Source organism: Abrus precatorius, unplaced genomic scaffold (assembly GCF_003935025.1).
Source record: "Abrus precatorius isolate BTA unplaced genomic scaffold, Abrus_2018 Scaffold11, whole genome shotgun sequence".
NCBI lineage: Eukaryota > Viridiplantae > Streptophyta > Magnoliopsida > Fabales > Fabaceae > Abrus > Abrus precatorius.
This window is the reverse complement of record NW_020874303.1, coordinates 28,643,383-28,658,261: the sequence shown is the minus strand read 5'-3', so window position 1 is coordinate 28,658,261 and position 14,879 is coordinate 28,643,383. Positions and strand designations below refer to the sequence as shown.

The following is a 14,879-nucleotide window of genomic DNA, read 5'->3' as shown; positions in this document are numbered from 1 at the left end:
GTAATCAAAGAGGATCTTTTTATGATTCACCTGATGAAGAAGAAGAAACCAGTAGACGAGAAAAAAGGATCAAAAATTAATGGAGGTCCTTATTTTACTCTTGATGATGTCTCTCCACAACATTGGAGAAAAAGACTACTTGATTTTGGAGCCTAGTTAGATACTCAATTCATGAAGCTAGAAGTAGATCCATATAAAGTCATTGAAGAATTTTGTTGCAGAATGACTGGCACTTTAAAAGAATGGTACCACAATCTGGGAAGTGTCAAACAAGACCAGTTTCATCAACTGGGCAATACTCGCCAAGTTCTTGGAGCAATACACCAAGAATTTGTGGGTGACATAGATCTTTATGACAAAAAAATCAGGCAAGATTATTTTGAGATGAGATGCTGCTCTTTGAAGAAGAAAGATTTAGAAAGGCATCATAAAAGAATGGTAGAGATTTTCTATCTTCTTAATGGATACAATGATGTCAGTCTAAAAAATACTTATGTTGCTTCTCTTCCTCAAGAATTACAACCAGAAATTCACAAGCTCATAGTAGCCCAAGGTCAGGATTTAACCAGCTTAAGCCTTGGTCAAATTCACTAGAAAACAATGGAATCTCTTGACAAATTATGCAGGACACATCTATTCATCTCTGATGTGATGAATGAAAGATCAAAATTCACCAAAGCCTGCAAGAAAAAATACCTTGAGATTGGATGCAAAGAAAAGAAATGTGTCTGTCCATCCAAGAAAAAAGAAAAAACAAGAAAGTTTTCAAAGAAGAAGAAGAAGAAGATGAAATACTTTAAGAAGAAAGAAAAAAGAGGAAAAAGCAAAGGAACCCGATGCTTTATCTGCAGGAAAAAAGGACACTTTGCTAAGAAATGTCCAAACAAGGATGCCAAAGCCCAAAACTTAGTTAATTCTTTGGATCCTATTGAAGGAGATATTGAATCTGAATACTCTGAACAAGAAGAAGCAAATCAAGATACTGTCTTTGCTATCCAAGAATCATCTGATGATTCTTCAGAATCTTCAAGCAAAGAAGAAGAATATATTCCTCTTTATTTTACTCAAGAAGTAAATAGTGTTCTTCAAACTCCATCACAACCTTATGTGGAGGTCCAAGTTCTCATTAACAAATATGCTACTCCAATCAAGGCCATAGCCTACATGGAAACTGGAGCTCAAAGAACTATGATGAATCCAGAGGTTCTTCCAAAAGAATGCTGGACCCAATATACTACTAGTTTTGTAGCAGCTGATGGAAAGATGTTCAACACTCATTTGATTTCCAAAATGCCTATTGGAATCAAGTTATTTCCAGATTGCATCATTTGGATCAAACCCATAGGTACTCATCTTCCTAATAAAGATATTCTGCTTGGCATGGATGCTTATTATTTAACTGACAAGCTTCAGATACTTCCAAGAAGAATTAAGTTTAAAAGAAATTTCAAGCCTTACACAGATGTCTTGAAACTTTATTCTCTGGAAGAAAGTCCAACAGAATATTTCGAACTTAAAAGAAAAGTTGAAGACCTTATGTGCAGATGGACATGAAAATTTTTCTCATCCCAATCCGATTTGGAACAACCCAGAGTTTTTTATAAAACTCCCTTTCAAGCTCAATAAAGACATCAATCCTACCAAAGTCACACATCCTGGAATGAGTCCAAGTGATCTCTAGATGGCTCGACAAGAATGTGCTGAACTTCTTCGACAAGGACTGATCGAACCAACTAAATCTGAATGGACATGCCAGGCATTTTATGTAGAGAAAAGATCTGAAAGAATTAGAGGAAAGAAGAGGTTAGTAATTGATTATAAACCTCTCAATCATTTTCTTAAGGATGACAAGTTTCCCATCCCAAAAACCTCCTCTTAACACACTCTTATCAAAGATGCCATGATCTTTTCAAAGTTTGATTTAAAGTCAGGATTTTGGCAACTTGGTGTTGATCCCTCTGATCGATACAAAACCGCTTTCTGCATCCCAAATGCTCAATACCAATGGAAAGTTCTTCCATTTGGCCTAAAAGTAGCACCTTCTCTTTTCCAGAAAGCCATGACCAGAATTTTTGAACCAATCCTTGATAGTATACTCATCTACATAGATGATGTATTACTTTTCTCAAAAGACACAGAATCTCATAAAACCCTCTTAAGCAAATTCTTTGATCTCTCCAACAAATATGGGATTATGTTGTCAGAAAAAAAGATTCAATTAGCACAAACCCAGATAGACTTTCTGGGAATGCATTTTTCTCAGGAAAATTATCAACCTCAACCGCACATTGCAGAAGAACTCTTGAATTTTCCTGATGAAAATTTCACTGTCAAACAAATTCAACAATTCCTTGGAGTATTAAATTACATTAGGGATTTTATTCCTAATGCTGCCAAATATACAAGTCCTCTGTCAAAACTGCTAAGGAAAAACTCTCCTCCATGGAGCAATGAACAGACTGAAGCTGTTCGTCATCTGAAAAAGATAGCTCAGAACCCTCCACCATTAAAGATCCCTGGAGATGGTAAAAGAATTCTACAAACAGATGCTAGTGATCATTATTGGGGAGCTGTTTTACTTGAAGAAAATAATGGAAAAAAGGCTTACTGTGGACATGCCAGTGGACAATTACCATACAACATACAAAGAAGCCCTTGCAGTAAAGAATGGTATCCAAAAATTTGATTTCTATCTTAGAGGTCATAATTTTGAAGTTCAAATGGATAATTCTGCTTTTCCTGCACTGCTTGATTTCAAAAATAAGATGCCACCAGATCCTCAAGTTCTCAGACTGAAAAATTGGTTCTTCAGGTATGATTTTACTGTTAAACATATCAAAGAAAAAAAAATGTTGTCCCTGACCTCTTATCCAGACCAAAAAAATCAATTGCCATTGTAACCTCACTAAACTCATATCCTTTGATTTTCCCTCTCAATATTGCTGAAGCCAGTACCAGCTCTGGACCAACTCCTCTTCCAATGTTTCCTTCAGAAATGAGACATGATGTTATCACTGTAGAATATATCAAAGATTTTGCAAAAAATCACATGTTTCATTTTTTGTCTCTTTCACTCTACCACCGTAATGTTAAACCTAAACCTACCTGGTTTCAACCTGATGCACCATACCTAAACATCTTTGCATTATTAATGGATTTTCCTTTAATTAAAGAAGATATATGGCATCTTTGGTGTGCCACCCTTTTATACCACTATCCCATAGTTTTTCCCACTTTCATTATGTTTGAATTCCTCAATGACCTCCGCAATCAATCCACTCTGTTATGGAAATTTTTGGCTTGGTATCAACCTATCCCAAACTGGAAGAAAAATGTTCAACTTGAATTACAAAGACTCAGTATTTGGAAAGAAATGGAGTTACCTCCAGCTGAAACTCCAAAACATGTAACAGTGGTAATAATTCATAGACCTTATTTTGAACATCCAGTTTCAAAATTACTTTATACCCAGAATCAAGTCAAAATCTGGAACACATTCACAAGTCTCCTAGAGATATATGAACCAGACAGACCACCTCATAACCAAGCAGATCTAAATGTTCACCTCCATACTGAAAATGGAGCCCGTGAGGAAATGTTCAAAGTAAAGTCCACTTGTTCCAAATTAAAAGCAATGGATATAATTTGCCCTCCTGATAATGATAATCCAACCATGTGGGATAAGATCCAACCAATAGATCCATCAGTAATTTGTTCCTCTATTACTTTTAGAAATTGGGAAATGAACAGTCATGTCATAATCAGAGATGAAGGCTCAACACGTATTGATCCACTCATGGACTCTCAAGATCCTCAAGATCCTTCTAACTCAATCAGCCTCTGTTCAAGTGACGATCCCAACATGTCACCAAGTCACGAGCCTATCCTCAAGGACTAAAGAATCTCTGAAAAAGTATCTTTATGTAATAAAGTGTCTTTTATATTTTGTTTTTAGTATGAGTCACATGTACTAAAAGTCTCGATTTTGTAAGTTTGCTAAAAGCTACTTTAGAAAAGGGTTTGGAATCTTATCCAACCTTATCAGATGTAATTATTACAGTTGTTGTCCATCCTCTATATAAGGGGAAGTCCCTTGCCATTTGAAGGCAGACCGAATCAAAATAAAACTTGTGTGTTTATCTATATCATGAGTTGTTTCTAATTTTCTCTCTCTGAAAGCTTTGTTTATAATAACTATCCTCTAGTCCCTCACTAGAAAAAAGTATGCTCTGCACTTGCCATTTTAATGGATCCTGTGCATCAGAAAATTTTTAGGTGAAAGATCCTGTTGCTACGGTCCTCTTTATTATAGTTCAAGAAGGATGATCAGCATGAGTATAAGAAAAATGCATATGGGTTTGCTCAAAGTATTAGAAAGTGCTGATAGTTTCTTTCTGTGTTATGATATAAGAGGCTCCCAGCCAGTAATGGTATCCTCATACCAAGTTTGGCAGATCCATATGTAAATAAAATTTGAAGAACGATCACACTAAAAGAGTACAAGAAAAGGAACCAATTAAATGGCTCCGAAAATGTTTAACATGTATGCAATCACATTCTCGATACAAAATAATACATTTAAGTAGCATTTAAGTAGCACATAGCAGCATCCTGCAGACTCAGAGCAAACGTTTACAAGGTATAATGCAGGAATGGTGTCTTATTATCAGAAGAGACCCCGCTTCCAATAAAATCAAGAGCCAACAGCAAACTGAACTCCAAATTCAGGATATACATGACTTTTGCAGCTTCAGAATCTTCATGTGGAATGCTTCTGTTTCTTCTTTACAATATATTTGGACGAACTCTTTAAGCAAAATAATTTTACCATATTATTGATTGGCATCATTTCCCCAAACATTATCCCAAGAACCACTTGGAGCAGCCTTTGCTGCCTCAATGTAGTTTACATCTCCAGAAGAATTTTGTGGTCCAGGAAGCGGCAGTCCATTTGGACCTGGCGGGTTTACCTTCTTGGACTTGGTTTTAATTCCAAGCAACCGCAAGACAAATCTAGCTAGTTCTCCATATAGTAAACCAGAGCGATCAAACAGCTGCAAAAGAGATCCAGGAATCTTCTAAAATTAAACTATGTTCCAAACATGAAAAATTGCATGTGATTATACTTTATAGAATGGGTTTCCAGATTTGGCAATGAACACTGCAAAGAAAACACAGAAAACAAAGAAAATAGAACACCTAACTGCTATATCAAAATAAACATCACTCAAGGTATCCCAAGAAATAACCAATCCATGAATCATTGTGCACTTAAATAAAATTGTTTGGCTACTTCTAAAATTGTGGGTTCTAAGAAAATATGGAAAGAACTTGCAATTGCTTTTGCCAGAATATGTTGTCTATCATCATGCATGACCAAACTATAACTACAATTTTGTATAAAAGGTAATGCATACCCTTTTCCATAATTTGACACCAAAAAATGACATTTCCTGTTAATATCCAACGGAGAAACAATTTCACTGACCACTGTTAAGACTACTTTCCAATGCAAAGAAATTATTTAAAAATCCTTCTGAAGTCAATTATTGAATAGGTGATCCTTCCCAAAGTGAAAATTTCACATTAATTCAAAACAAACAAACAAATCATATATGATTTCATTTTTTGAATTTCAATCTTCCAACAACCATTGGAGCTGGGTATACAATTAGAAAATTGATAAAATTATGTAAAATGGAAAGAGAATGACGAATACAAAACCTGGAGAAGTGCAGTCATGAACATATGGAAAGCCTGTGTGTTCTGGTCTATGAGTATTGATATTCGACCAAAAAAGTTAACCACACCTTGCATCTGTCATTAGAGGTTAAAACTTTCAACATATGCAAAGCAAAATTTTGAACAATAACAGAAAATTGTAATCATATTTAAAGAATCCAAGAGGTATTAAAAAAGGAGAGAAGCAATGGTGGAAAACAATAAAGAGTAAACAGAGCGCAGAAAAATGTACCTAAATATACCATCCATTTTCCTACTCAGGAACTTTACATTCAAGAAGTTTCATTACATACCAATAATCCACAACTACAAAGATCAATAGCATGTTTGAAATTGCTAATATTTTAAAAGTTATTTAAAGAAGTCGATAAAAATAAGCTAAACTAAACACACTAATTAATCATAGTTACCGTTGTGTATTGTCTCACATGGCACATAGGCACTCCTAACTAATACAACGATTGAAACACAGGACTCAGATTCTTTTGCACAATAACTTGCAAAGACAAATTGTATGAATTTGATCTACAACCAACGACCATCGTAAATATTAAATAAGTTGACAGCGGTAAAGAATCATACATGACTTAATATAGTAAATCAAAATAGGAGAAGCAATGTCCATTGGTCATGTTCATCAATTATCACTATGGAAGAAAAACTAAATCAACTCACCACACGCAAAGCGGAAATCCAAAATCCAGGCGGGGATGGTGGGGCACCAAATGGATTGTTGGGATCTTGATCTCCATAGGGACCACCACCACCCATGCCATAACTACCCATCGGACCCCCAAGGCCACTGTTATACATTCCACCTCCATACATCCCAGATGACCCATACAGGCCACCACCATATCCTCCCCTATACATACTGTTACCATACAGTCCCCCGCCATACATCCCTCCTAGTCCGCCGTAAGAAGAACCATACATTCCAGATCCATATCCAGAATTATAATTCAGCGTAGAACCATATCCTGCAGTTAATAACAAAAACAACGAGCTTCACTGAAATAGGCAAACGAGGACATTTTTAAACAGAGAGGAAAGGCTACAAACATGACAATTTTTTTTATTTTAAAAAGTCACCTCCATAGCTGCTATTTCCATAATTCTGCTCCCATGGCCTTGAGGGAACAGGCCTCCCAAGAGCATTCCTGTTGACAGTTGCATTCCTATCAGAACTAGAAACAATTTCCCCAGGCTTTGCAGTCCCTGAAGCCTCGACTACATCACTTGTTCTGCCGGCTGATGGTGGTTTGAAAGGTGCTGGGCCAGATGAGGAACCTGTTTGTTCCCAAGGTTTTGGTGGCGGACTATTTGCTGCAACGAGGTTAAAATATTAGTAAAAAATTGGATATTGAAGTGAAATTTGTACAAATTCTAGTGTGACACAACAACTGCTTCTAAAGATGGCCTGGAAAACCTTGATTTATAATATCAGATATGAAAGAAATAAAAGATTACACTACACACCGAATATAAGAATATCTGTAAAGTGTGCGCAGAGAAGTTAGGGCGTTTCACAAAATTAACAGAAAAACCAAAACCAACAACTTCTGTGAATACAATTCAAACATGATTCCACTCTAAGACCAACGAAAACTAAACTCACTTTCAGAATGTTAAGATAACGTAAAAAGGAGAAAAAACAAATATATAATATATGAACGATGCTGACAAAAGTGAGATATAGATCCACGGAACGATCAATTGATGGTTAAATGATGTGGAATGTCAAGGTTTTGATGAATTAAACTGCAACGAAAAGCACGCCCTAACGAACAAATTAGCAGTGAATAACATAAAGTGCATGCAATCTATGGTTTAATTAATTCGAAGAGGAAACGAAAACAATTGAATGAGCAAAAGAGAGTGTGAGAGATTAAGGGAGAAGGAACGAACAGGGTGGCTGGGTGTTGGGTTCCATGGTGTCTCAGAGTCTCAGGCTCATACCAAAACGATCGTCGTTGTGGCCTCACAAGGAAAAGGTAACTCCGACACTTCTCATCCAAACTCACGAGTCCCAACCAAACTCAATCTATATTTTAATTTGTCGATATAATTCATAATAAATTTTAAAGAGAGATGAGAGTAAATCAATGTATATTTTAAAATAAAAAGCCAATCTAAATAAAATATTATTTATTAAATTAATAGTGTTGTATTGAATACATAATTATTAAAAAAAATGATGGATTCGAGCAACTTTAAAAATATGAACAAAACTCATTTTCAAAATATGTCGAGTTTATTTTCACCTAACTTGATTAGTGGGATGTGATAGGCTATGAATATCCATCCTAGTTGCTAACTTCTGCTTGATCACAAAAGGAAAAGGATTGCTTTATACTGCCTACTTTTGTTAGTTATTCTACTTTTTTAAAAAATTTAAAAAAGTAACTCGATAATTTTTTATTATTTTTTTAACATATTAGTCTTTCTATTAAAATACTTTTGTTTAACTAGATACTTTACGTAGCTTGTTAAATAGATGAGATAAAAATATTGTTTTTTATCTAGTAAAATATTTTTGAAAAAAATGTAAAATTAGTCTCTAAAAATTGATTCTAATATTTAGAAATACATAGATTGTCGAAATTAAACATCATTTTTTAATAGACACTAATCTATTTGATGATTTTTTTTTAAGAAATTAAATTGGGTGTAACAATTTTTTTCAACAACTAATATGGATGTGTACCTCTTTAAACGATAGAATCCACCTCAAAAAGTTGACTTTAAGAAAGCAATCCTTCCTTTGCTTTATATCGATTTATTTTATATATATTAGCAAAATTTTAAGAGGAATGAACGGTGTCTTACTCTAAAATAGACACACAAAAACACCTAAGCTCAAATAATACTTACAAAAAAATTTACATTTACTTCCTTGAGTTATAGCGGGAACTTTGTATCAGTACTGTCCTTTTCTTATATTTATAATCATATTTCAGTTATATCATCTCATGGGAAAGCAATACATTTATTTATCTAGATACTATTTATCTATCTATATAATTACAAAATGGGATTACTACACTGCAGTACCATTTTACCTTGGTTCTGACTACTACTATTACCACTATAAATTTCTAAGCAGCTGCTACAGGTTTAACATATACAAAAATTTTATATTTAGCATGCAAGTGCTCCAATGACTTGCATCTTTCTATCTTCAAAAAGCCTCTTGATTTGACAAGTTGGTAATGTACAAAGTTTCAATAGTAATGAAGCTTAAACCCTGGCATAGGCCACTTAAATTCAAACTCTTCCAAATGCAGAACCTTCAGAAGATTGTGGAAAACTAACAACATTTTGTCGAAGTAAGACTTGAATTCCACAATAAATTCATTCATCAACCCAAGAAACCTCACAAGTAGCAACTGCCACTACAATAACTGGTTAAAACACAAGGCATATCACGAACAAGAAACCTCACGCTATGTTTACCAATATCATCTAATATTTCTATACACTCTTGCAAATCAGAGTCACTCACCAACATCACCCATTCCTCTTCATCATCTAGATATTTAAGTTGGAATGACCCATTTTGTAGTTTGAATCTCGTGGCAACTTCTTCATATAGCCTGAAACAACCTGCAGATGGATCAAACTTGAAACGAATGGTGTCTCCTCTATAGGTAGCTTTGGCAATTATTTTTGACCCACTATCAACAATGAATGATTTGACTTTGGATTGATTATGGTTCTCAAAGCTTTGAGAACCTGATGAACTACCATGCATCATTGAACCAGAGCCATTACAAGAATCTGTCAAGCTTGAAGAAATAGGGTGGTTAGGCTTCACAACCCCATCTTCCCTTTCTACATTAATGTCCATGTCATTAGTAATCAAGGAGGTTAAACTCTGGCCTATAATATTGCTTTTAAATTTGTCTACTCTCAAACCACTCTTGTTTATACTCCTTTTATCCCTTTCCTTTCCAAGAACAGAACTGAAACAACCATGTTCAGGACAATCCTGTGCCTTGTTCCAAAGGCTCGCTGTCTGGCATGACACATCATCCATTGCCATTGATTTTGAATCTTCATTGCAATCAACCGAAAAGGCATTAATTTTATTCAAATTTTCCTCCAACTTAATTGGAAAATTCTCCACTTCACTACATGATGTAGGTGGTACTGAATCTGAATCTGCATCATGTGTAACAGCTATAAGGTCTTCTATAGTACTCTTCTCAGGAAACATAAGACTTTTTTGTGCATCAGTTTCCTGGATGATTGACCCTCTTGCCACAAATGCCCCCAGAGAGGGATCAAACTTCAATCCTCCTTCCACTCCCTGGACAGAGTCAAGCACAATTTGTATTTTCCTCAATGATCGATTCACTTTATTGATCTTACGAGATGGCCATCTCGAAATTCCATGTTGCCTGCATATCCTTTTTAGAGTTGTCGGACAAACTGGTCAAAGAAGAAATATTTGTCAAGAACAAACTTGTTTCATGTAACAAGAATTTCCTTTTTGAAATATTGAACATCTTTAAAAAATGAAAGGTAATGTTTCTATGTTAAAGATAGAACAATTGCAATAATTTTTTATCAAATTAAATTATTATAAACAAATATGTAATTGAACTACACCTAGCTCTAAAGTTAGTATACTGCAAGTATCACTTTGTAAACAGAGTTGTATCTTTCAACGTAATTTTAATAGTTGAGAGCTACTTAAAATCACAACTGTGTAACATGCCATAAGCACCATATTAAAATACTCATTACAATGGAAGCATTGTTTTCCAGACTAAGTAGTAACTATCGAAGAAAAATTAAATTCATAATAGCGTTTTGAACTTAAAGGTATACACAGCTCAGATGATGGTTAATCTTAACCAATATAGTCCAAACATGTGCAAATCAGATAAAAATTAACAACAATTGTCTTAACCTAAAATAAATAGGCCAAGTTAACAAATACAAACAAATTAGGGTAAATAATGATGGAGTCTAACCACCGATGCTTTTTGCAGCATCCTTCAAACTACCAGAAAAGTAGTGTTGGAGAACATTCAAGCTAACATTCTTCTCTGATGTACTTCTATTTTTCTCAACTTTCCTTTTTGATCCATTTGTTTCCTACACAACAAGAAAACCAGTCTCAGGAAATATTGAAAATTGTAGCACCAACAATAATTACGGAGTTGACTAGCAAAGTTGATGCATAAACTATGTTAAGTTTTTGCACAATTAGCAAATACTTTTATAACATTAATAAAAATGTGATGGACATTCAATATTTATTTTTGTTCCCCTGTTCTACGCCACCATTCACAATCACTTACAACAAATGTTTCCTTAGATACAGCAGTGATTTCACATTTAATTCCACTGTTATCATTAAAATAACAAATTATTAACAAAGGACAACCAATCTTGGAATGCAGACATAATAAGTAAGCATCAATTCCAACAGAAATTTCGTATTAACTATCATAGCACACTACATTCATTGGCCATGACAAAATAGAAGGTAAGGAAGTCCCATAATGGTTAATACTAAGAAAATCAAGAGTCACGAGTTATATGATCCAATACTTAGCAAAGCATTTCAGTGTTAAAATATCAATTATTATTGTGTGATTAGGAAAGTCATCTTGGTTAAGTAAAGAACTGAAAAAAAGAGTATGGATATTATAAATTTAAAAAATTCTTATTATATATATTTGCTAACCATTTGTTTCATAGGAAAGTTATTCACAAACTTAGAGATTAACAAGGAAGTTCAATGACAAATTTTGCAAGATAATAAAATAATTCATTAGAATTAAAGAATTACAGATGTATACCCGGTTATGAGAAGGCTCAATTCCGTTGTTTCTTAGGTTGGTCGCCTTCAATGACGTCTTTTGGACATAATCCTGGTCACCATTTTTTAATGGTATTTGAGAGTTTTTCATTGGCAGACGGAAAAAATTGGGGACATTTTTCTCTTTAAACCCCTCTTGAGATCTTTGTATTCCTGATAATTCGGTATCTGAAACTGTCCTCAAACTCCTACAAATTCTCTGCATGGTACTTGAGAGGTTGTCTAATAAAAGTTGTTGCTCTGAACTCCCTTTGATATTGGCAGGCAAAAATAATTCCAATACGTAATCATCATCATCAGTATAAGTACTCCTTAACCTAATTGCAACTGCAGCATTCAAATTATACTTGCGTGCATGGTGGACAAGTGGATATTCACTAATATCATACGTCTTCACATCATGATAGAAGAAAGGATTATTCGATTGAAGAGCTTTCCCAGCTATGCCTTTCCCTTCCTCAAGATGATGTAAAATGCATGCACGAACAAAGCCTCCCATGGCTATATCAGTAATATAGCAAGCTGATTCTTCAATACATAGGATGCTTTTTTCATTAGAACTTGAATGACCCTCTTTAATTTGTATCCTTGTAGCTTCACCTTTTGAGCCCTCAGTGTAACAACAAGGAATCCATGTCAATGCAAGAGGCAATCTATGTGCATGACAGATAGATCGTAACACATCAACTATCTCGATCAAAGCAGCTCTTTTGTTGTCCGAAAAACACTGTAGAAGAGGAAATAATATTGTAAGGAGTGCAAAAATCCAGATAAAATCACATCTCATTTGCCCTGCCCCAAATGAAAATTTGAAGATGGTTTAGCTCTGCTTGCTTTGTTCTTACCTCTTGATTACGGTGGGGGGGAAAAACAATAGGCAAAATAAAATAAAGTTTATGCAAATACCTGCGGAAGAAGTCGAAGAGGCTTAGTAGTCCTTAAATTCACAAGCTGCAGAGAGTCATGATGATTACATTTGTCATTACTACCTTAAATTGTACTATAATATGCAAATTCATAGAACATGAAAGGTTAATTTTAGTAAAAAATAATTGTAAGAGTTCCTAGACCAACAAAAAGAGTTACTTTCCTAAGTAATTGAAGATTGCATCCATAGCTGAATTAATTGAGATGCTTGATGGTCTTTGAAATATTTTGGCAAAAATTAAAGAGATTTTTCAATCAAATGAATAGAAGATTCACTTTACAATAACTCAACTATTCAAATATGTGGCCTAACAGAATAGAGGATGTGTATACACGAAAATTATAGACTAGATAGAGTAATTATCAATAAATTATTTTTTCTTTTCAATTTTGGCAATAATCCTTAGTATGGACATTGGAACCATGATTACACAATACACATCCTTTAGAAATTCCTTTTCCAGCTTTTCGTCAACCATGGTGTGAGAACAATGTCAAATATACAGGTATGACAAATGAACGCACAATATACTTTGTTGGCCAAATGGTGAGAATAATAATAAATCTCAAATAATGCAAAACATATAAACTTTCATTTATGTGCGGTGAGACGGGCAAAGTGCAGAAAGGGAAGTAATGTAAAAAAAAAAGGGTAAATAAAAAGCTACCTGAAGTGCATGACAAACAATTTCCAATTCTCTGTCAAAATCTGGCTTTTCCTTTGTAGTCACAAGTTCCAGAACAGCACAACATGGCAGATCAGAGTATAGATCGAATACTGGAAAAGCAATTGATCCCCGAACCTTGTGATTAATTGCATGTTCAACCCTCAAGTATTCACTCATGCTGTAATAACCAACATTGGAAGTCCACTCAGGAACTTTGGAGATAAACACACGACCAGGAAGTCCTAGGAAACAACCCAATTTTCCTTCCGCAGAGAATGTAAATGTCCTTGACACTTCACGGTACCCTGCAAGCATTTGATCTAGCAAGTAAGGTTGCTCACTCGTGCTTAAGATGATTTGATCACCATGCTTTATAGGTACCCAAACTTGTGCCAATATTCCCCCACCTGCTGATTCCTTAAAGAAGGACAAAGCCCTCAACATTCTCTCATCAAGTGACAAACCAGGTGGCTTGGACATAGTACAATTACTCGTATCAAATGTATTAACATGTTGAGAAGAGCCATTATTTTTTAACTTGAAATTCAAGTTATTTGCATCAATTGTGTCATCTAAGAAACCAAGTGTGGTATCCATTTGTTGACACACAACTTGCTCCCGATAAGTGGGGGTAATTTCCGTATCATTGTAACTTTTGCCAACTCCTGACAAATTATAGCATTGCCCACTGTTCTGTTGGACTAGATTGAACCCACAAGGCGACGAATATGGTATCGAGCCTAATGATGGAAGCTCATTAGCCAAAATCTGATCATTTATGGATGAGCTATTGCACAAACCAGCATAAGTATCAAAGTTCATGAACTCAGATAAGCTATTTGGTATATCCTCTGATATTGAATTGCTCATTCCACCATCTAATGGCGTTGATGCCTCAAATTGAGCTCGAGAAGATTGGCAATACCCCATCTCTCTTTCATTAGGGGAAAAAGGGTATTCCATAGTTGGGTTGGAGATCAAAATTGATTAAAATTTAACCAATGTGGGAGTTCCTCTCTGTAACAAATTGCATGTGACAATACAATGTGGGAGTTCGACTTTCTTGAAGCTTGTAATAGTTTGTGCGCTCAAATTAGCTACCTTCATCATCAAGCAAATTAACATCAGCATAATCCCGAAAAAAAAAATGCAAAATCAATAATTAGCTAAACTGCACTATCACAAGTTCAAGATTCTTGAAAATTGCTGCAGATTTAAGCATTGCACAAGAATATGCTCCAGGCAGGATATTCAATCAAACTTAGCTAGAAACTTGCCCTTGCCTAGATGGAGAAGTTTTCCAAGAAAACAAAACAAAATTCTAATATCAATATGGATATTTAAAATTTACCAATTACACTAAGCAGAGCCATAAATTTATTTAAAATGCTTTACAATTAAATATCCATCTTACATAAATTACAATTAAACTAAATATTAAATATTAATCTACATCCATCCCATCTATTTTTGTAACTCATTTTCAACTGTCTTCACCACCCAAAAAACAAACCATCACACTTTAAGCCTTGTCTTTGCAACTAGAGAGTATCAGAATCCATAAATAACAACTTAAACCCAAAGATAATTTCAATCTTCAAAAAAGCACAATTAAACTAGATATAGAAGAGAAAGACATTTCTAACATATGCTGTGAACAAAATTAACTCTCAACAAGAAGGAAATTAGAGTTCCAATTCCCGAAT

General features: G+C 34.6%; 2 protein-coding genes across 2 annotated transcripts; both read right to left on the bottom strand.

Annotated features, from left to right (window-relative positions):
* Positions 1-4,385: 4,385 nt before the first annotated feature.
* Positions 4,386-7,783, bottom strand: LOC113854833 (peroxisomal membrane protein 13-like). The gene is made up of 5 exons (XM_027486089.1): positions 7,651-7,783; positions 6,835-7,068; positions 6,418-6,722; positions 5,725-5,817; positions 4,386-5,054 (listed from the first exon to the last, which is right to left on the bottom strand). Exons 1-5 carry the CDS (start codon positions 7,673-7,675, stop codon positions 4,833-4,835), a joined length of 879 nt encoding a protein of 292 aa, XP_027341890.1. The 5' UTR covers positions 7,676-7,783; the 3' UTR covers positions 4,386-4,832.
* A 1,335-nt stretch (positions 7,784-9,118) lies between these two features.
* On the bottom strand, positions 9,119-14,136 carry LOC113855987 (protein NLP9-like). Its single transcript, XM_027487615.1, has 5 exons — positions 13,174-14,136; positions 12,485-12,529; positions 11,559-12,305; positions 10,725-10,848; positions 9,119-10,176 (listed from the first exon to the last, which is right to left on the bottom strand). The coding sequence occupies exons 1-5, from the start codon at positions 14,134-14,136 to the stop codon at positions 9,119-9,121; spliced, it is 2,937 nt and encodes a 978-aa protein (XP_027343416.1).
* Between the last annotated feature and the right edge of the window lie 743 nt (positions 14,137-14,879).